We start from the raw sequence: 24,137 nt of genomic DNA on the forward strand, positions 1-24,137 counted from the left end.
TGTGTGTAGGTCTTGCACCTGACTTATCTCTCTGTACTGTGTTCATTGATATTTTGCTACAGTTTACACCATTTACGAAAATAGCCGGCCACGTGTAAACGTAGCATTAGTCAGTCCCTCCAGAAACACGCGATTATGCGATTGCATAATTCAATGCATAATCAGCCAAAGGACGCATATTTATGTGGGGGCCGCATTTTTTTCCAAATACGCCGCATAAATTGCCGATTTCCGCGCAAAATATGCGGGGCTTGCATGATTTCATAATCCCCGCATTATCGTTGCAAAAAAGTCACATATATCTTAGCAGAAAGTTGAAAAATGTTGCTATTACTTAACACAAGAGTAGCCATTTTCTCATGTTGCCATGGGAACGTTATGAAGTGACAATTAAGCGACGTGAACATCATCGAAAAGCAGGGTGTTGGGGGAATCACTTTTTTTTCTCTTTTTCATCAAACCGCAGTTTTTGCAAGTTCCCGCAATTTTTGCAAGTTCCCGCAATTTCATTGCATAAAATTGCATAAATATCCCGCATATTCCATTGCATTTTTTAAGAAAACGTGCCGCATAATCAAGGATAAGTGCCCCCAACAATCACAAAAAAACTCTGCATTTTTCTGGAAGGACTGATTAGTTGCATTAAAGTAGCAGACCTAATATGTTACTGTATGTACACACACAACCCCACACGTTTAGTGTACCTGCATGACTATATTTACTGCATGTAACTATTAGCTTTTATATGCACACACACAAACACACACATGCACACTCAGCACTAGAGAAAGAGATATTTCCAATCAAATATTGATGGAGTGAGAGGAGGCTTTCAAATAAGGCCACAGACAGACAGACAGACAGACAGAGTCCTGCATACAGGTCAGACACAAGAGCAGCATTAACTCTCTGCTATATCTTTACATGTCTCTTTTTATTTTTTTTATCTCACATCTTTTTTTCTTGCTCTCTCTTTCTCCATCTTTCCATTTCTTCCATCAGTGTCTCTCTTGCTCGCTCAGTGACGTTTCTTCTCAGTGTAACTAAGGCCGAGTAAACAACAGGATGATAGAGGTGAGCAGTTTATCACCCATAAAACAATGAACAGACAACACAACGCACACCCATTCACACACACACAAAGGAAGGACAACAGTAAACAAACAGTCCTGACCTCTCGGTCAACCTTGCTTTGTTATAATTTGGGTTTGTGTCAGGAAAGTCGGGTGGGACTCTGTTTTGCTTGTGTGTGCGTTATAGCTTTAATAGAAAAAATATAAATGTTTTGTGAGATATTGTAGCCATAACAACTCATTACCACTTGAATGGACGACCTCAAGAACAAGTTATGTCAATAAAATCTAATGTGTTTCATTCTTAACAGTACTCCACATATATAGCAAGATAGCTGCAATTTTACACCATTATAATAACCTAGTGACATTTCATCCCTCGTCCAAACTGGCTGAAATCATTCAAGCCTTAGCCCAACAAAGGCCCGACAGCTAACAAATTTCTCTGCTACAACCCCAACCAAACTAATAATTTAATATCAAAAACTTGTTTTCTGTAGATCTGTACACTCCAGTTCAGTCCAAAATAATCAATGTAAAGATACCTTTACCGTAACTTCTGGAATACTTGTAATGACATATGGTATACTGTATACTTTCTTTAACAAAATGTTGCTTATAACTTTTGGAATATACTGTACATGATTCTCTTTTTTCTTTTAAATATATGATGGTTTGTGGTGTTGTATACAATGCCAATGAGAGTTTGGGTGTTTATGTGTAGGCTATATTAAAGGTCCCATGACATGGTGCTCTTTGGATGCTTTTACATAGACCTTAGTGGTCCCCTAATACTGTATCTGAAGTTCCTTTCCCAAAATTCAGCCTTGGTGCAGAATTACAGCCACTAGAGCCAGTCCCACAATGAGCTTTCCTTAGTATGTGCCATTTCTGTGTCTGCAGCTATTGAGGAGGAGAGGGACTGCTAATCAGTCCATAATTGATGGATAATAGAATGGATAACAGGCATTTTTCACAGAAGACATGTTGACTTGTCATAGTAAAGCACAAGTGTTACTGATAACATTAACAATGGCTCTGTTCACAGTGAGTCAGCATGCATGATACCAGGATCCTGAAACTTTTTAAGCAGCTAAATATTTGCACCTGCTTTTCCTACTGTGACATATTAAAATGTATTGTCTACCTATTGTCCACATTACTTAAACTTCTACTCAAACAAAGACATCATGTTGGTTTTTAGTACAGTAACAAAAGCAGTTAATTATTTACATTTTTATCTTTTATTCAAAAAGTCTTTTGCAAAGCACCCCTATATTGGAAGAAGCGATCTGGCTCGTTATCACATTACCATACTAAGTGAAAACACCTGTGTGTGCCCCATTGTTGTATGGGGGCTTTTAACTAAATGTAACCATTATCTGGGCCCCTGGTAAACTCACCTGGTAGAGCGGGCGCCCATATATAGAGGTTTACTCCTCGACGCAGCGGCCGTAGGTTCGACATTTTTAAAAGTTACCAACTTTTTGTACAAAATTCTTCTTTTTGTTCACAGGTACTACTGTTTATTCATTACTGCACTCTAGTCTACTGGTTGGTGGATTATAAATACAGGGAATTTACCATAAAAGGACACTTAAACAGGACATACCGTCTGCTGCACAAATCTAACATTTGACCCTAAGATTTTGAGATAAAATTACTAGGCAATATTCTCAGATCCCGTCTTATCTCATCACATAAACTAATTTCTCAGATAAATGCAACACCACTGCTGGGGGAACATAAAACCTCAGCTGAGTCCGGCAAACACTTCCTGCATCCAGAATCTCATCATCTAAGTGAACTTAGCGACTTCAACCTCAAACCACCCAGCTTATGGAGGACCACTCTGGACAGACCTTATGACATAAGACAACTACTGCATAAAATACAGGCAGGATTTATCGCCTTCATCAGCGACAGCGATTGACGGGATGGGACATTAACTACAACATTTTCTTACTGTAAAGATTGAAAGTTTTTCAATGTTTGTTGCAGCACGTTGCAATATAAAAGCAAAGCTGGCAAACTCTACACTTTCTCATAATTTCATAGTTTATCACATATTAAATTAAATTCAAGCTGCATTGAACATTACATACCATCCATGTGACCATGCTCTGTGGTGATTACATCATGCAGACTGTGGTTTATGAGGGATTGACTCCTAATCTGGTGGGGAGAACTTCCTACCTCACTGACCACAGTGCGTGCGTGCGTGCGTGTGTGTGTATTCTGTTCCAATTGACTCAACATTGTGTCAGCCAGACTCTCTCTCCACTAACTCACCATGAATGTGACCATTAATATTAGAAACTCTAGATGCTAAACCATCTCTCCAACAATGTGGCATTAATGGAACGCAACTCATGTAGAGAAGAATCATTTTACCCCTAAAAAGCAGGCCAATCGGACTGTGATGCAGCCTACAAATTAACATCTTGAGCAAAGTGTCAGGGGGATGAATGCCTAATCCATTAGTCGATTGACAGAAAATTCATCAGCAGGTCTATTTTTTATCGATTACATGTTTTGGTAATGTTCCAAGCAAAATTGCTAAACATACGTTCAAGATTCTCAAATGTAAGGATTTAATACTTTGTGACATATATGTCAATGATGATTAAATAAAACAAGCAATTTGAATAATTTGCAAGAGCTGTGGGAATTTTGCACTATGTTCTGACATAGACAAAAGCATTAATCAATTGATGAAAACCATTGTTCATTGCAGCGCTACAATCCCCTACATCACTGCTCATACATATACTACTTTCTTCACCAAATCATGCCTAATACAGCTCAATAAAGGAGCAAGTTGGAAACCTTTTAGAGGCACCTTTTAAGCCAACAGTTTAATACTAAAAACATACGTTTCAGGGGGATCATTCCTTTAATTTAAACATCAAAACCTCCATCCAACATTATGCTTATAGCCCCTAAAAGATTTACTACACTATCAGAACTCATGGGAAATATTTCAGATTTTGGTGAGACTGAAACGAGTAAATATTTTACTTAAGGCAGATTAAAGCCTTGAATCCTTTACTGAGTGATGTCTTCTGACGTTTGTTGAAGCTGCATTTCTCCAACCTTCGCGTCTAAGCTTAAAATCATCTATTTTTTTGGGTGAGTAGAAAGTAGACCCTCCATATACAGGCACAACAGACAATGACACACATATATCAACTTTGACACATGCAGCCACACACAGTCTCCACTCATTCTGCTCTAGTTATGGCTCAGCGGATGACACTCTGCTGCCATTTATAGAACAGAAAAAAAAAATGCTCCGTCTCTGTGTCTCTCTCCTCTTTTCCCCCCCAAAGGCTTTAGTTAAGGTCATGAAGAGAGGGGAGAGAGAGAGAGAGAACCAGAGAGTGAGAGAGGAAGCAGGAGACCGACACAAAATGGGAGGGAGATAAAGCGACAAACAGACACACAGACATGCACAGTTGCTCACAGTCAGAGCACATCAACGTGACACTTTGTTCTTTCTGTCTCGCTGTTCTTTAGTTCCATTTTTAGACATTGATGAACCTGTTAAACCCTCAACCGTTTTTGTTGGTTTTTAACTAGAACTCTCTTAATATAGGCATGTCATATATTAAAGACAAATGAGAGCAATTAAAATCAGTCCTGCCTGTCCATCTAACTTTCGGACTGTGTGTTGGTGGGTGTTGTACTTTCCTGCATTTCGGTTTGTTGTAATGACAGAAACGCCTTGATTTTACAGTAATAGTAATTACGTTGCATTCTAGCTAGTTCAATCAAAGCTTTTTTTTTTTTTTTTTTTTTTACAAAAAAACACTAGTTGTGATCTGTCTCTCTAGGAAAAACAAATATCCAGCTTACAAGACATCAGCTGGGTACCTAACATTCGCAGCACTAGGCGCTGGGCTGCAACAAACAATTATTTTCATTGTCATTTAATCTGTTGATTATTTTCTTGATTAATCAATTAGGTGTTTAATCTATAAAATATCAGAAAATTATGTAGATTACTGTTTTCCAAAGCCCAAGATGATTTCCTCAAAAGATATTCAGTTGTGATTCAGTGTGATAAAGAAATGATACTAGAAAATATTCACATTTAAAAAGCTGGAATCACTTTTTTTTTTATTAAAAATGACTCCAAAACAGATTATCAAAACAGTTGGTGATTAATTGAATAATCTTTGCAGCTCTACTAGACACCATGGTTGAACAGAGATAAACATAGGTACCTACAGACATCTCTTTGTACAGAGAAAATCAGAGCACAAAAATCAAAGCAAAGCAACATCATCAGATAAAAGGCATGAAATGTAAATCCAAGGGGAGTATAGATTCGGACACACACACACACACACTTATTATATACCCCATTCCCCTAAGGAATGACATCTTATCATTGGAATGTGGAGAATCTGGGAGGGATACAATGAAACCAGAGAGCTGCCCCCTCCCCAAACACACACACTCTAAGGTGAACACAAAGAAACAGGAGCTCACTCACAATTGCACTCATACATTCTATAGACACACACACACACACACACACACACACACACACACACACACACACACACACACACACACACACACACACACACACACACACACACACACACACAAGCAAGGGAAGACTAAACACACACATAAAGAAAATACACAAACAAGCACACAGTGTTGTGAAGTAAACTAAATGTGCAGCCCAGGTCACTTTACGCTGATGCAGATGACTTTGATTTTGGGCGAGATCCATTTTAGATTGTGGTCACACACCTATAGCCCCTTTCATACTGTACAGGAGGTGCACTGGTCTATTGCAGTCACCGGTTGGTCTGTTGTCATCAGATTTACTAGTCTGCATAGCTATAGCTCCTTTCTCATGCGGTTGTTTACTAGTCATGAGTCAGCTTAATGTAATGTGATTAGCATTTAATCAAATTCCCAAATAGAACCGTCTGTAACACAGCAGTGCAGCATCCGACCCATGTTCAACTAGGTCAGGAGGAGGATCATGAAGCCAGGCAAAATTAACGTGTGCTGCTAAAGAAACTTCAGGTAGAGCAACAGAGGAGAGATCCCTCAATCGGGGATTTCTGCAGTTTCGTTCAGTTTGTGTAAAAATGTGTAATTTCCCTTTATTCCAGTGGTTACAGATAATGCCCTATCATTAAAATGCAAAAGGTTCAATTTCAAACAGAGCCATGTTGAACCTGTCTGGGGGAACTGGGTAGACTGGTGCTGTTTTATATGAGAGGCACTTTTGCCTGACACTTAACTCCTATCAATTAATCCAAAAAAAGTATCCTTGAGGACAGACTCTCTCAGTGTAGGTTATGCTGGATAACAGTTTCAAGCTAAATAGTAACATTTTCAGGGAATGATATGGTTTGCTTGCTGCATTCAATGTAGTTTCAGTCTGTCTGAGGAAGTAGAAGCTTGTACATCTGATCCCAGATTTGTCATTTCTGGCTCAAAACAACGTGACCCAATCCCCTGCCTCTGATCCGCAGATGTCGGCCAATCGTGGCTCAGAACTTCCAGGAAGTGATTATTCTCACAATGTCAGTATTGTTTTGCAGTTTCCTGGCAAAAAAAAATTTAAAAAGTAGAAAACAATAACCCTCTTTTCGTTAATCAGACACACACACTTGCATTTAGTTAAGCTACTGTCTGTGTGTGTGTGTGTGTGTATCTGGGTTGCAGTCAGTTATAGCCAAATTACAACAGATATACAGGGATTCCTTGAGGACAATGCTGAACATAATGTAGTAAAAAAGGTATGCAGCAGTGTTGTGGGTTCAAATGCAGCTCCTGTATTTCTACACACACAATATTTAACGTCTCTGCGGCTCTCTCTCTCAGCACTGTAGAATCAAGCAAATGCATTGATAATAATCTTCAAAGTCGAGATTAAAAAAAGATCAATGATGGAGTGAATGAGTAAGCACCAGTGAACGAGGAATCAGACAAAAAAAAATAAGTCACTCCCCCATTTAATGTGTGAAATTCAAGGAAGGAAGAAGATTGATGTCAGGGCAAGAGGTAGGGATTAAGATGGAGAGAGAAACAGATGAGAGAAGGGAAATAATGAGAAGAGCAGGAATAGATGGGGGAGACAAAAAGAGGGAGGAGTGAATCTGATTGGAAAGAGCAAAGCTGAGGCGGGAAGAAGAAAGCGAGACATCGTGAGAGAGAATAGAAAAACAGAGAGGGAGCGTTAAGCTATGTCATCATGTCTCACTGTGCAAGTCATCTAACATCTGCCTGATGCATTCAATGCCCCCCCCCGACACACAATTTTACATGAGTCAACAGACACATACCCTGTTTCCAATTAAGCTGCACTATAATTATCATAAAATACACTAATATTCTTATCAACATAACATTCTAATCAACATACACACACATACTGAAATATTCAATGTGACGAAAACCCAGACACACACCCTTAGCAGTCTCTAAAGCATCTTTATTTAAGAAGGTGCCAAAACCCTTCAGCATCTTCAGCTCTCTCACTCTCACACACACACACACACACACACACACACACACACACACACACACACACACACACACACACACACACACACACACACACACACACTTCCTTCTTGTTTTTTCTTAATAAACACAAAGAGTAAGAGGAAGAAAGGTCCAAAAAAATAACATCCCTCTAAGAGCGCACACACACTGTCACACATAACTAAAATGTTAGCACACATACCCAAGGCCTGACAGCTATCAAGTGAGATTCATGGGTGTGTGATAAAATGCTTCAATCCTGTGGGTGGAAGGTCTATACTACATGCAGTATTTTTAACTATATTTGAATGGCTCCGCCCACTGTATGCTACTTCTTAACATTGTTTGTTTAATCACACCTATTACACTTACTATTTAAAGGTCTAAACACTAATAACAAAACCTGAAACAGCACTCACGCTATGTGACACTTTAGCTTTCCACTGATATCAATACTAATATATATATCAATACTAAAATATATATATATTTTATTTTTATTTATTTTTTTACCTTTATTTAATCAGGGAAGGTTCACTGAAAGGAAACCTCTCTTTTGCAGGAGCGCCCTGATCACATTCACACAGTTAGACATTCATACCTGGAAGTTGCCCGGTACAACCACAGTCTGATCTGCTGGCCACTGAGCAGCTCCAGTGGAGCGGTTGGGGTTAAGAGCCTTGCTCAAGGGCACCTCAGTGGTAATGAGGGAGGGACAAGCGCTACTCTTTCACTTTCCCCACCCACATTTTATCCTGTCGGTCTGGGGATTGAACCAACGCAAGCTGGCTTCTTTAAAGCGCCCATATTATGCTCATTTTCAGGTTCATAACTGTATTTTAAGGTTGTACCAGAATAGGTTTACATGGTTTAATTTTCAAAAAACACCATATTGTTGTTGTACTGCACAGCTCTCTCTCACTGCTGCAGATCCTCTTTTCACCTGGTTTCTGTTTTAGCTACAGAGTGAGACCTCTTTTCATCTTCTTCTTCTGTACTATCTTTGATTGCACTGCACCAAAGTCCTTTTAGGCAAGTCATGCCACTCGGCCGCCATCTTGGCAACGCCTCCGGGCAGCTATTTCGGACTAACAAGACCAGGCTCGTATCTAAATGAATGGGCAGAGTCAGAACTGCACTTTCACTGGTCATCGGGACATAAAAACTACATGTATAGAAACAGCAGTAGAATATGATAAAAACTGCTAAAAAAGTTTGATGACTTTGCCCCAAAATAAGGTTTAAAACGCCTTTTTCCCCACAGGTTATACTGTTACTACGCATGTGCAAGGGTTCACGACACCAACTTCATTTACGTCTCTATCCAGAATGCCGGTGTTGTGCCCATAGATATAAGCCTTAAGGCTTTATATATATCTATGGTTGTGCCAAGCCAGAGACAATTTAAGGACTTTGGCCAAGCACTTAAACAGATGCTCAATGTCATTGGTTTTATCAGTGTACAGTACAATATTTTGAATTATTATTTTTCTTGTGTCTTGTTCTTGTGTCTCACGTTTTCTTGTTGTTTTAAAAGTTACGTTAATGCTAGCTAACGTTAGCTTGAGCGTTGATAACTGATGCTACGTCATGAAGCTAGCTTCGTCGCGTTGCTAATATTAGCCCGTTAGCTGTTTCGGATGCTAACGTTAGCATAGCTAGTCTAGTCTTTTAACGTTACTTACCGTTAGGCTGGTTTAGTAGGTCTCCGCTGTCGCAAAACCTCAACTGTGCGCATGCGTCAGTGGAACCAGACGATAGGCTTAAATGTTTCCCGGCTTGACTGTTAAAAAGCAGATGATTGGCTTTCCAGCGGGAGGGGCGGGACATGTGCATACAACCGCCATCTTTGCCGTTACGGGTTTTCCTTATATAGTTGTATTGAGGATTGAGGAAGTGGCATGTCTCTTCTAAATAGTCTCTGACTGCACATGCGCAGTAGCTCAGATGTAGAGCATGTCAGCTAGATAACTCTAGAGACAGTAAAAGAGAGCCTGTTTCTCCAACTTTGGTCAGTTACAAGGCAGGATTAGCTGGGAGACTTCTAAATGAGGGTACACATGTAAGTAGTTCTTTTGTAGGTTATGGTGAACTTGTGTGTGTTGTAGCAGTGCTTTGCTATTGAGAACGACGTAGCATGCTAACGCTAGCGTTAGCATGCTAACGCTACGAGCTAATGGTTGTGGTTAGCCAGCTCATTTCGGACTGTGACGTCACAGTCCGAGCCGATTTTGAACAGCTCACTAAGAGACTGAAGGCAGGACACATTCAGAAACCGTATCTCACTCAAAACAGCATGGATGGATTTTTTTCAAAGTTTGTATGTGTGTGGAAGCACCAGAGAAACAAAAGAACACTCCAAATCCCAGAAAAAGTGATTTCTTCATAAAATGGGCACTTTAACCTTTAGGCCATCACTGCCAAAATGAAATTCTTAAAAGGCATGGTGGCCTGACCTTACTGTTTAACATTAGGGGAAACCCTGACAGACAGACAGACAGACAGACAGAGACAGACAGAGACAGACAGACAGACAGACAGGACACACACACACTACACGGAAGGAAGCATGGGGACCGTTTGCATATAAGGAAGTGTCAGCTTCTCCGTCTCCCTTCCTTTGTAGCTCACAGCTGGTTACTGACACATGACAGAGAGACAGAGGGAGTGAGGCAGAGCGTGAGTTCGAACTGTGGCGGGACAGAGACAAAGCAAGACTGAGTTCTATAGTGAGAGAATGAGCAATTAAATGAATGAAAAAGAGACCTTTTTCTTATTCTCTGTCACCTCCTGATTATCCAACATCAGAGCTGAACACTTGGCAACCTCAGCCCACGACACTATTTCTTTTATCACTCATAAATCCAACTGGCTGGGCTTACGTGCCTTTACATATCTGAACTACACATCTTGCGGTGTGTGTTTATGCATGCGGTGTGTCAGGACTTGATCTGTTAGAATACTGTGTTTGTAAAACGTTCAGCTATTGAAAGGTTACTGCACTCTCACTTTGACACTAAACTGCTAAATATTCTTTGAAATACCCATCATTCCTACAGTTTACTGACAGAAAAACTTGTTTGGCCATGGTGACTGATAGAATTCTAAGTTGAGATACGTTTTACTGCTGGATTTATTAGAGAAGAATAGCAGCTTTATGAGTGAGGTTATCACAATGATTGATAACCTATCTGCACAGACCTACAAGCCGTTTACTGACAAATGTCTCGATGCTGGTGGTGATTTTCAATCCTTACTACAGAAGAAAAAGTGGTCATTCCAGCGCTAAACTACTCCGTCCATAAAACCATCTCTATGTCCATCACATTACAAACACAGGATATATCCTGCAAATTAAAGCTAAAAAAACATTTTCACTTTACATTCTCTATTTTTAAACAGTTGAACTCATCTGCAGCAAGGCTCAGCAAATGAATAAGTTAACAGTCCACAAAGCTAGCTGCAGTATGCGCGCACACACACACACACACACACACACACACACACACACACACACACACACACACACACACACACACGAACAGCTTCTTTCCACAAGCCATCGCCACACACACACACACACACTCACTCACTAGCACCACCCCCCCCCCCCCCCACACATGTTCACACCTTCACATACGGACCATGTGCAATAATCAGTACTTTCAGTGTGTATATTTCTTTCTAATTCTGTGTGTATATACATTTTGTGTGTATATTTCTTTTTAAATTGTTGTTTTACTATTTATTTCTTATCTTTTAGATTTACATTTATAATACTGGGTGAACTGCTGCTAAAAATGTTCTGATTCTGATAAGATGCACATAGGAATTAGCTGAACTGCTAATAAGAAAAAGGAACTGAGTAAGTTATATGTAGCCAGCATTTAAAACATTTACGAGAAAATGTTTAAACTACAAAAACATAGTTTTCATTCCTTATGTCAGTGTGTGTTTTTGGGGGTGGCTAATACTACTTTGTAGCAACTTCAGAATCAATCAGCAGTGAGAACCAGCTTCTGCTGAGGGCTTGACACAGCTGCAGTGTGCTGTTTTGTCAGGGAAATCTGAACCTCTGGAAAATCTAACCGTTTCACCTCAGCTCTGCTGCCCTGGAGTAATCTGGGGATATTTATCTTTTAGTAAAATACAATGTGCTGCTTTTACCCTATTTTATACATGCGTCTTTGAATATATAATCTCCAACTCAACATATCTAGATGCAAAACTGGGCAGCGGGGTGGTTTATGCCTATAATATGTCAAATATTGTTTTTGGAAAAGCAATATTTTTTTCCAATGTATGATAAAAATAGATATGCGTTAGTTAAAGCGAAGCCTCATAATATGCCTTTGTAATTTGAGATATTGTGCAACAGAGATTCCATTGTTTAGTGAAACTGCGTTTGGGACACAACACTTTTTAAATGTCTGAAAAAACCTCTAGACAAACATCTCAATATCCTTATTGTGTGCCTCCCTGTGGCCCGTTACCAACACATGGACAGATTTCAGGTCAGTACCAGGTTAAAATGGGTCATCACTATAAACAAATTGCTGCAATGCTAAAATTGGACACGGTGAGCCATATTTATTAGCCGTGTTGGATGCGATTCATTTTGTCTATGTCAGGAGACTACAGTGATATGACTTCACAATGTAACATTTCACTGTAGTACTGTAGGATAGTAGTTTGAAAAAAGTATGAAACTGTAATATAAAAACAATAAAATGTACTTGTGATTTTAATGACAAAACACAAAAATTCTGCATCAGCACAATACTTGCATATGCCAACAGAGCTGCCTGAGCCCAGTTCCTCTCCTAAGGCCCTGATTGAATGACTGTTATTGGAGGAGAGCTTTGAAGCCCCAAAAGTGTGTATGTGTGAGAAGAGGCGGCTAATCCGCCTTGTGTTGCTGTTGAGAGAGAAATTTCAAGGTCTTTGAGTGCCAGTGGAGCTAAGAGCCTAAGGTCACACACACACACACACACACACACACACACACACACACACACACACACACACACACACACACACACACACACACACACACACACACACACACACACACACACACACACACACACACACACACACACACACACACACACACACACACACACACACACACACGGTCCTTCTTTTAGTCCTCAAATTTCTCTGCTCCTCTCCCTCCCACTCCTCCCTTTCATTTCCTTTGTCTTTTCTCTCCCACTCTTTCCTCCCTTACCCATTTCTCTATTCTATCACTGAACTCACTCCACGATCACCTCCCTCTTCATTAAATTCCTGCTCCTGATCGTTGCCACTGGCTTCATCCTCCTAAACCTGTCCTCCGAAAGTTCTCAAAAATCAAAATTTTTTTTTTTTTTTTTTTTTTAAATGTATTCAATTATATCCCCCTCTACCAAATGTAGTTGAACATTGGACAGGCTCCTACTGATCGCCTCAGACACAAGAGGGGTGAACTTTGACCTTTACCCCTCCTCCATCCTTCACTTCTTATAGAACTTAAATTCTCTACTTTCCTGCCTAATTTTTTCTTTTACCTCCTCTATTGCCTTGTAGTTGACTCACATTCTTAACTTTATCCCAATTTCATGGAGCATCTATGCAAAACCGTCACCTCATGGTAGTTGGTTTGATTGGGATACATTTTCCCACCTGATTGGGGGATTTCAAGTAATTTAAAATAGTAAACAGAAATCTTTAACACTAAAACTGTTTAAGGTTAGTAACTCAAGATTAAACTGAATCCAAACATTTCTCCTTCTCCATTTTCTCTCATTCCAGGAGAACTACATCAGCCTCTTCTGCTTAGTGACCTTCCTCTGCCATCGCTCCACTCCCTCTATCTATTCATCAATCTATTTCTTTACTAAAGTTTAAGCAAACTATCTGCTATATCTCCTTCCTCCTCCTCTTCCTCTGTGTCCATCCATCTATGGATTCTCCTGCAAACAGAAGTTAACCTGCTTTGGATTGGATGCCAAAGAATGTAAAGCTACAACTCCCCCAAATCCATCTCTGAAATACACACACAGACACTATAATTTAAACATATGATATTAAAGTGAGTCAAAGGGATGGAAAGACACTCATACCACACACACATACAAACACACGTTTGCAGAAAACCGACAAGTTCCAGATGATCCTAACTCCCACAGGTCTCTAGTTCCCATGCCCACCCAGTGAGGGAATGTGATTGGTTGTTATGTGCATGCGCGCGCGTGTGTGTGTGTGTAACTTTACTCCTACCATTCTGACTTTACTCCCACCATTCTGCCACATGTCAGCAGTTGCTCAGTCATCTTTGACACACACTGACACACACTGACACACTCTAGAAAAGTACTTGTCTCTGCATGCATAGGATATATAGTCACCATAGACCTTTAATACCCTTAAATAACGCATGCACTATACAATGTTTAATGGACGTTTCATTCCAGTAAGCCAGGGCAAATTAAATAACATACTTGTATTAAAGCAACTGATGTATCAGTCAGTTTATCTTCTGATTATTTAACCAAATTACTTTTTTTTTAAATCACCAACAAAATCAAGCTGAAGTCTGAATTTGACCTGACCCTAGGTTTCCTCTTTTTGATGAGCAAGAGAGACAGAAAGAGGCATGTGTGACAGAGGGAGAGGGCAGACGTTTGTTTCCTGATAAACAAACTGCCGTTTCCTTGACACAGGGTATCAGGCGAAGCTGATTTTAGCTCCTGGGATTCAGGAGGACTCAAGGAACATCTTGTGATGGAGATGACAGGAAAACAACCACACAGTCCCACAGGAAATAATCGCACACTGAGAAATATAAACGAGTGCAGACTTTGCACAGAAAAGATTTAATTATGCAGTCTCACCTCGTTTGACTTTTCTGGTTCTAATTAATTTAACTACAGTATGTTGAAAAGATGGAGCGGACTACCCACGCATGTTATCCTCTCTCTCCATAATATTTTACTGTCATTCTGCAGAAAAACTACAGACAGACAGACATGACCAGCTGAGATTGTTATTCTACATCTGCAACTACTGAATGCACTAAGACGAGCTGCAAAGACACTATTTTTTCCACTTTTTGTCCCCCTCAGCTTTCCCGTCAACACACATACAGTACAGACATGCAACTCCTCTACATGTCTCTTGTTCACACTTTCTATCTCTCTCGCTTTCTGACAAACGCACTCACTGCAGAAGTTGCATCGGTGCACCATAATGTAGCAACAGCATCCTGTGGTGAACTGGGTGCCATCCTGTCTCATGTTTCACAGTACGCAAGATGCAGTCTTTTTTTGTTAACTTTTATGTACAGTATCTACACACAGAGATGATTGAGAACTGCCACATAGCAACTATACTGAAGCAGCTAGGAGGTAATCTGTCATGCTCAAGGGCACCATAACTGGGACAAGAAGGTGAGAGATGCAACAGTGTTACTGATTTACTTTCAGTACCCTGAATTTCCCAGACAGTCTGGGGATTTTGACAAGGAAGCCTCTAGTCATAATCTAACTTTTCTAACCTTTAGGATAATGCTATCCTACAAATTCATCCTACAGATACAAGCTGCCACAGCAATCGGGAAATGAAAACCCACTCGTTTACACTTGGGCCTTGATTGTTCAACATCCTCTCCATCATGCATTACTCATTTATGCATCTTGTGGTGGTAGTAATCAGATGCACCACAGCATCTGTTCACACACATTTAAAAAAAATAAAATCAGTCTGCACCAGTATCTCAATTTCAGTCAGAGAGTGATCTCATTTTGTGAACATTTCTACAGGAAAGCATCCAGGTGAGCAGAAAGTTCTCACATATGAGTAACTTAACAATCTCAAGGTAAAAAGAGGACATGTAAGAAATAATAAAGAGAGAGGTTAAATTCAGCACCTGGATGGAATTGAGACACCTCAGGGATGACCACAACCACAAAATGACATTTAATGAAAGTCTTATCCAGATAAACAGGAGGAGACAGAGCACATAAGAGGTGACAGATTTATGAGTCTGGACTTACCTGGAGCTCACACCACGCCACTTCCACAGTAGTCTCTGTATCCAGTCCCTTGTACACAGTCTTAAAGGACCCTCTTCCAATCTCAATGTCAAATTTCAGGAAGCGCCCATCTGGGGAAGTCCCTACAGCTTTTGTCTCCACCTCCTCTATATCCTCTTGCACTCGTTTCTCGGCCTCCCTCTGCTCTGCCCGTGCTTTCGCTAGCTCCTTCTCCTCCTCCGTTTCCTTCTCTTTCTCCTCGGTCGGACTACCAACGCTACCCCCGTCCGCATGTTCTATCACTTTTCCGTCTTTTGCCACCTGTTGTGTGTGCTCTGACCCTCTGGGACGCAATGTGACGTCAGGCAGTTTGCCTATTGTTTTGTCGGTAACATCCAATACTGTCGGGCTGGACTCTTTTACTGCCCCATCTGCACTATGTTCTTCAACAATACTACTTGTGGGAACAGCAATCGTGATACTGCCCTCACCTAAATCTTCCTCAGCATTTTCTATGTGCCCCTCCACAACTGCCCTACCAAGGCCAAGACCAGGCTGAAGGGTTGAGGTTTGCAGGTAAGGACCTCTTGGGACCTCTCTGCCTTCAGCATCTCGTACCCCAGGTCCAGGACCTGAGGGAACTTGAAAGAAGAAGGTGGAAGGCCCTTCACAGTCTGGAGGTGAGGTGAGTATCACAGCTGCTTTGCTGGGCAGGTCCAAAGCTGTGGCATTGGAGTCACAAATGACACTCCGGCGGAAGAAACGGTGCTCGGCTATTTTAGAGTCTCTATCCATTGTGTGGCGCCGACGTTGGACCTCAGGGTGTCCGCTAAGCTTCTCTACCACAAGCGTGTCTGAACTGGCAGAGCCATTCACATTCTTAAGGGGGGTTTGGGGTGATGGACAGGGAGAGGCAGAGGGAGGAGGGGGGGCAGGGGCAATTAACTGCGGCGCTTTGCTGCTGCTTTCAGACATTTCTCCCCAAGACTCAGACCACAAAAAAGGAATTGTGTGTGTATAAATAAGGACTTAATCAGACCAATCTATGTGTACACTGTGTGTATCCGGGCACAAATTTCTATTAGCGAATTTATTTTTCAAAAGAAAAGCTGTCCAACCTCCGATGAAACTCTGGAAAAAAGAAAATGGATGGGTAACTCTAGTTCCTCTTTGCAATGTCAACTGTTTCAACAAAACAATCTACAGTTCCTACAAGTCCCTTCTGTACAGGGCTCAGGGAAGCCCCAAGAGAGCGGCAGGGGCTTTCGCTCAAAGATTGGGGAGGGAAGGGACGAAAGCCAGTCAAAGGAGGGGGGGTGCAAGCACTGCAATGATGTGACAACCGTCAAATTAACACTCGAATCCATCCTGTTGCCAACATCCAGAGAGGGACATCCACGACATGGAAGGACTTGAGATATAACAGACCAGTATAGCCTCCCAAAGGCTGATAAAACAAGGTATGATTGGAATCCAATCCGTTACAGCTTGATGTGGTGGTCTGGTGAAGTTTCTGTAAGAACAGGCTGAAGCCCCCACTCGTCGTTGAGTTAGGACTCCCTGGAGAGGTTGCTGGCCCGTCTGGTAAGGCCAGACAGAAGACTAGGTAGGCCTGGCCAGGCCCAGCTTGATCTGCTTCGCCCCTTGTTACTAGAAATAAAATAAAAGAAGGAAGAGAGTTGTAAGATGAAACTATATTTTCTTTATACACCTGACCAATCACAAAATTCATCATCTGCTTTGATTTGACTACTTAACTGACCCAACCAACTTCAAGGGAACTCCAAATTATACTTCCCTGCCAAAGTGGCTGGTACAACATATAAGCTGCCAGATACTGTAACATTTTACAACCATTTGGCCAGTGATCAGCGGTATGAGTGACAGAGGCAGGGTGGGAAAATCAGACAAATGCTGCCACATTTTTGGTTGCAGTTGACAAATCGGTCAGCTCTTCCAACCACTAAGCAGAAATCAATTCCTCATTTGAACATTCTATTCCTAAACAATTTGGTTGTTAAAATAGTGAAACTAGCTTAGTACAAGATTTATGCACCAAAAAGTGACTGACTATTTATATTAATTAAAATACTGACTTCGGCAATTCATTATTCCAGATTTGGCTGTAAAAGGATTCAGCCAGACTTTGGGCCGACAAAAAACTCTTGGTTTGGGATTTATCAGTGATGGTTTGACTTGAGTTGAGCACAATCTTTAATCTCCAACTCAAGGTCGTTAACAAGAATAAGATCTGCATCCCACCTCAACCTATCCTTCCCCATTGCCCCTGTGTAGTTAATGCAGTGGAGTGATGCAGAAGAGCGTGCGCCTAATTGCTCCACGTTCAAAATTTAGCCCAAAGTCACCACCGCCTGGCTGACCTCAAGGTTAGGCTACTCTGTGGTAATTCAGCAGCTTAGGACAGCGAACAAATATATTATTCTGCCATATTGCATTACAGAAAACTAAGTAAATGCTAATATGCTTCATTCACAGTTCATTAATTAATGTTTAAAACAACAACAAGTTTTCACAAGTCTTATTGACACTGACGCACAAAATAATTGTCACATATTCTTAAGTCATCTAGAGTTTCTTCAATTAACTCTTTCCCTACGGGAATTTAAACTGCACAAACCACTTTCACATATATCAACCCAAATGGTGTATGACCACTTTATAGCAAAACATAGGATGCAAAGTCTGCTAGAAAGTCAAAATGATCTCAAGTTAATGTGTCAAATAGAATATGACACATTATTATTAACGCTATTGTTCAGAGAATACTTTTAAATTTTACTGGGTTAAATTTGTCCAGATGGTTTCCTAGTAATAGTGACCAAGCAAAACACCAGAGACTAATTTGGTGCCACAGGCTACTGCATGTTGTCTCAAATAAGGGAAGTGGGTGAAGGATGAGCACTGAAGATGTGACAGTAGGTATGTGCCTTAAGGCCACCAGGTAGAATCTGACAGCTTGTTTCTACCTCTTCGTAAGTGAAAATATGTCCTGTCCAGCTGTAAATGCTGTTTCATTGTTTGTATAATGATGTTATTAACAGGTTTTACATTTCTCCTGAAATAACCCCTATTTTGCATTTATGGCACCTGGCAGTTCTAGGGATTAAGAGAAGTCAGGTATTCAGTGATTTCACAACAGCTAGTGGATGTTTTAAACTTTAACATAAAAACAACCGGAAAACAGAACAAGAATAGTAAATTAAATTTTAATTTCAAACAGCCTATGAAAATTGAAAAGGTAAAGTGTGCAACATTATCATTTAAATTAACGTAAATATTGACCGATTTTCGCGTGGCAGTATGTACAGTAATTATCACAGGTGTGCTGCTTCGACTAATCAGTTAACCTTTTATAAATTAGTCTTGCTAACACCATAGCACACAAGTGGAACTGTATTGCAACAAAAATATATATTGATTTAAAGCACTTAGAAAAATATGCAATTATATACAGTATAACCAACTAAAAAAGTTTTTACTAAAATTGTATTTTACAGGTGTCAATTCCTCTGTTAACAGGCTCCCAGCCAAACATAATGGACATAGGCTACTGTATAAACATTCAACTATGGCCAAAACTGAATGGTCCAACTTAGTTTTCAGATAGAAGTAGGCCTAGATGGCTAGTTAAAAACAAACGTATCATTAAAATATAAAGGATTTGTTATCAGAAATATCAACAAATCACCAGTTCCAACAGGTAAATTGATTCCATTCGTTAAGTACGGCTCATTAAAACCTAATGAATAGAAGATGTTCGTCCTGTTAAAATGAGCACAGGAGCAATTAAAAGTCCTGGAGAAATTCATGGGAGTCGTTAAGTTTATTAATATATAGGCTAACTTATGACAATGTATTTTTAAGTTGTGTGAAAATATCTGAATCTTAAATGGGTAAAAACAAATGTGTGTAAGTTACTAAATGGGCTGGAAAGACTGCAAGCAGATGATAAATGTCCTAAACGCTAGCTTTGTGAGAAAACCTCCGTGCAGTGAGGGGTTCACTGCTGCCTGTTGAGGAACTCAAAAAAAACGAGGCTATGAAGCTAACTTCGCTACAGGCAAAAACAAGACTAAAGAAACAACCAGTCACGATTTGTATAAAGCATGATACTAAAACAAAACATGTACTGTTACCTATTACATTGGTGTGGGCTGTATCGGCACCGTAGAATTATGAAGGTACAAACTTGATTTAAAAGCCTGTAACTCCTCTGCAGTGGGGGGTCCGCTCCGACACAGCACAAATGTCAGTATAGTGCGTCACATTAAAGCCACAGTTGGTTGCCGAAAACCCCGAAAAAGAAGCTATTTACAAAAACATAACTGGCTACAACCTTATCCTTCTAAAAGGGTCCGAACAGCGTGGCTCTGAGCAGTATACGTGCAACAAGCCGCAGCCGACAGACCAACACCTCCCACCGGGTAGAGCAGCCAAGTTCGCTCGCTGGTGTCGCGGCGGCTCTGGTACTTATTTCTGTCTGTGTCTATGTTGTCTGTGTCCGGGTCATAAGGCAGCAGTCTCACTCAAAGATGCTATATCCTCATCCGTATCAACATTAAGTCCGCTCCTACGACCGCCGTTATGCTCCTCTTGGCTTGTGTAGCGCAATAAATCCGCTGTGATCCACAGTTATTCCCCGTTTTCAAGCCATCGGACGGCGGCTCTGTCTGCTCTCTGCTCTTCTCTGGCGATGACTCGACAAGGCGACGGCAGGGCTTTCACAGAGACGTGCCGCGTCAAGCAGCCACCGTAACCCGGATGAAACAGGAAAAGAGGTGTTCTCCCAAATTAAAACAAAATTACGATTTATCATCCAAAACGCACACTTATGAGCTCTGTGTGTGTTGCGGAACGAGTGGTGGAAGAAACTCTCAGATATTTTACAAGTAAAAGTCATGCATTCAAATACTTGAGTAAAACTACAAAAGTATGCACGTCAAAAGAACTCAAAGTACAAAAAGTAAAAGTACTCGTGCAGAATGCCCAATTTCTGATTAATGTAGGCTATATCATATCATACTATTAAATTATATGTATTGATGCATTAGTAGGCTACATTAATGTTGCAGCTGGTAAAGGTGAGACTTATTTTGTACTAGCCTATAGGCCAACTGCTGGGTATAGCTTGTGAATTTCAACAAGGGATCAATAAAGTCTTATCTTTATCCCTCATAATATATCATCATTACTTTGTCAAATATAGTTTAACTAGTAACTAAAGGTATTAGATTAATGTAGTGGGGTAAAAAGTACAACATTTCCCTCTGACTTGAGGTAGAGTAGAACTGAACAAAATGGAAAAACTCAAGTAAAAGTACAAGTATGCCTACCTCACAATTGTAGCCTATAGTCAGTTGCCTACTCTGAGTGAGTCCACCACTGGGAACGACCAAAAATGAAGTCATATAAACCCACCAAAGCATGTTTAATCTAGTGAACAGTGCTATTGTTAAAAACACAATCCCATTTTTTTGGGCTGTGAGTGTTTATGAGTAGGCCTACATCCTGCAGCTCTCAAGTTATTTACTTGTGCCACACCTCCTATTTGTCCTGTGTTATTATTTCGTAGAGGACAGCAGAGACAGCAGTCTGCATCTGTTTGATCTGACATAGATCCAGCTGTGTCCCTGCTGTGTCCAACAAACAGAGCTAGGGAAGGAGAGGAAACACCTCTCACCTTTTTCTGGTTTGCTACACCAGTTATACAGTTCAACAACATTCGGAAACATTTCGGAATTGATCAATGTGGTCAGTTTATGATTTTAACCGAGGGGGTTCTCATTTGTTTAAATTGATCAGTGGTTAATTTGTTCTTATTTTTAGAAAGATAATTGGTCTTCCATGAGCAAAGAAGGGAAACTACCTGTAGTATTTTTGTTTTAGTCTACTTAATCTCTTACAATGACAAACTAATAACTATTTTATTGGTTTACTGCAACACATTCATTTATAAGAATTCTATGTTGACAGGTCAAACCGGAAGCACTGTTGTTTATTCTTGTGATCTTGACAAAATCTCGCAACCAGAGGCAGACTCCAGTATCCTGAGCCAGTCAACAGCTGCAGTGTGAACCAACAACCAACACATTTATGATTTTATTTTATGTCTCTGTCATGTTTGACCTATGTGTTTGACACATCCATAGTCAACCTTTCTGAATAATGTGTGTGTTCATTGAGTCTTTCCCTCTCTCAGTGTGTGTGTGTGTGTGTGTGTGTGTGTGTGTGTGTGTGTGTGTGTGTGTGTGTGTTCACTCTCTGAAGCCCTCATCATCACTTTTAATGTCAGACAAGCTTGACTCCCTATGGTATTATATTTCTTATTATATATGTACTTATCGTGGGTCTAAGAGGCCTAAAGTGTTGTTTGTTATATCAATATAACTCCAGTTTTTAAAAGGGTGGGAATAACCAGAAATATATAATGAGATCATAATGTGCTGATTTTTTGGTCAATGCCAACACAAAAGAAGTCCAAGGCAACAGATATCCGGCCTAAAAGAGTGAAATCTGGCGGATTTCCGACGGCAATGAAGCAATCCAGGAAGTGGAACATCAGGGATATAGACTACAGTCAGCACATCAGAATGCAACCACAGTTAAGAATCTGACATGTTGTCTGTCTATCAGATCAACATACCCAGATATTGAGCTGCAGCACTTCTGGCAAGAATAATCAAAACAGGATAATGGTTTTAACTTGCTCATTAGTCTACTTCCTAAAAAAGGAGGAAGAGTTGCTAAACGCACACTATTGTTCATTTTTAACTGTGGGACCTTCTTGTTTGTATTTGACAGCAGGGTTCCAAACTATTTAACACCAAGGCCCTTGCAATGAACACAAAGTGGCATCCCAACATTTTCTGACTGTCACTTTGAATAAATAAAACTATTTCACTAAAGAGCAACCAGACTGAGCCCTAACCACGTCCTATCAGGCATTCAACTTTCATGGTTTGATTTTTAAAAGTTAATATTTTGTAAATATAACTAAGTTGGCAAAGAACCTGAGATTTATTTCTCAAAATGTAGACTTGTAATTATCCTCTTTGTTTAGAATAATAACAAATTTCCCCTGAAATGGTGAAGACCTATTGAAGCTCACTCAATAGCCTTTTTTGGATTCATTAAACTTTGTATCTTTACTAATTAAGAGACATGCTTCACACTTGCTACATACTGTTCTTTTGCAAAAGTCTGCAGATTTGCAAAATGCCATAATAATCACCACTGGTCTATGGGCTAAAAACCTTACTGACAAATGTATACGGTCCTTGTCGTATCTTATCAAATATAACTGTTATCTAAGCTTCCACTGTTAATAGCAAGGCTAATCTATTCAGTATTGCTGCTATGCAATCAGCAAACACTCCTGGAATGATAAAGAGTTGCCATAAATGTTGTCATAAATGTGAGTCTCAGATACTCCAGTGTTTGTTAGCCAGGCGAGGACACAAGTTGGGTCATGAATTTGTTGTTTTGGATCGTCACATGACCACCAGAAGTTTAATATTTGCAATCCAATCAATTTGGGTCTTAATTATTGACCAGGTACGTGTGTGTGTGTGTGTGTGTGTGTGTGTGTGTGTGTGTGTGTGTGTGTGTGTGCGTGCATGCATGCGTGTGGTGGGGTGCTCCTTTGTCTGTGTGCACACATGTTTATCCTGCACTTTGCTTAAGGCGGTGAAACTTAAATACGAAGTTGCCACAACAGCATGACAGCAAGTCAGGACTGAACATACTTTTGGAGAGTGCACAAAGACATTATTGAATGCATGAAATTTACATACAGTCTATTTACAACTGCCAACTGATAGTCCATCAACTATTCATGTACAATATAGAAATACTATCAACCTATATGTTGACATACTTAGAGATTCACTGTACAAGCAGTATTTTGTTAAGTTTAATTTAATTTTACGACCTCTCTCTTATACCCTTATGGATTGCATAATGATACATTTGATTCAAATTTGGCATGTGTCCAAAAACTACTATATATACTCTCTCCATCCAGTCCCCATTGCTCTTTCACTTCCGTAAATGTACATATGAGTACTTCCTATTCCATCTATTAAATTGGAATCATTGGGCCATGGATATAAGAGCATCAAATTGTTTTAAATGACAAATTATTGGCCAACAATTTCACCAAAATCCTGGAAAGCAGCATGCACGTTTCAACATTCAGTACTCACCTCAACATTTCTTCAGTACATACACACTTGCACGCACGCACACACACACACCTTGACACACCTTGCATCTTACTTGAGTAAGCTGTAAAACTGCATCTGACTGGAAATGACTCCATGATGATGACTTATTGTTCTCTCTCTGTTTGGACCTGAAGGCAGAATGCTACATACTAGAACAACACATTTTGGGCCCCATATTACCCTCGGACGACCCCTCTTAAAGTGGCTGCAAGGCATGAGGCCTCAGTAAGGTGACAAGAGACCTGAGCAGCACAATAATAAATCCACATTTCTCACAG

General features: G+C 40.2%; 1 protein-coding gene across 1 annotated transcript in view; it reads right to left on the bottom strand.

Annotated features, from left to right (window-relative positions):
* wnk1b (WNK lysine deficient protein kinase 1b) overlaps nucleotides 1-20,377 on the bottom strand; it is a 94,468-nt gene extending 74,091 nt beyond the window's left edge. The window contains exons 1-2 of the mRNA XM_028571300.1: nucleotides 19,771-20,377; nucleotides 15,635-17,263 (exon numbers count right to left, since the gene is read on the bottom strand). Coding sequence (XP_028427101.1) covers nucleotides 15,635-16,588 — 954 coding nt within the window. The 5' untranslated portion in view covers nucleotides 16,589-17,263; nucleotides 19,771-20,377. The remainder of the gene's footprint in view (nucleotides 1-15,634; nucleotides 17,264-19,770) is intronic.
* Nucleotides 20,378-24,137: the final 3,760 nt, after the last annotated feature.

This window comes from Perca flavescens, chromosome 23, assembly GCF_004354835.1.
Source record: "Perca flavescens isolate YP-PL-M2 chromosome 23, PFLA_1.0, whole genome shotgun sequence".
In the NCBI taxonomy this organism is placed as follows: Eukaryota; Metazoa; Chordata; class Actinopteri; order Perciformes; family Percidae; genus Perca; species Perca flavescens.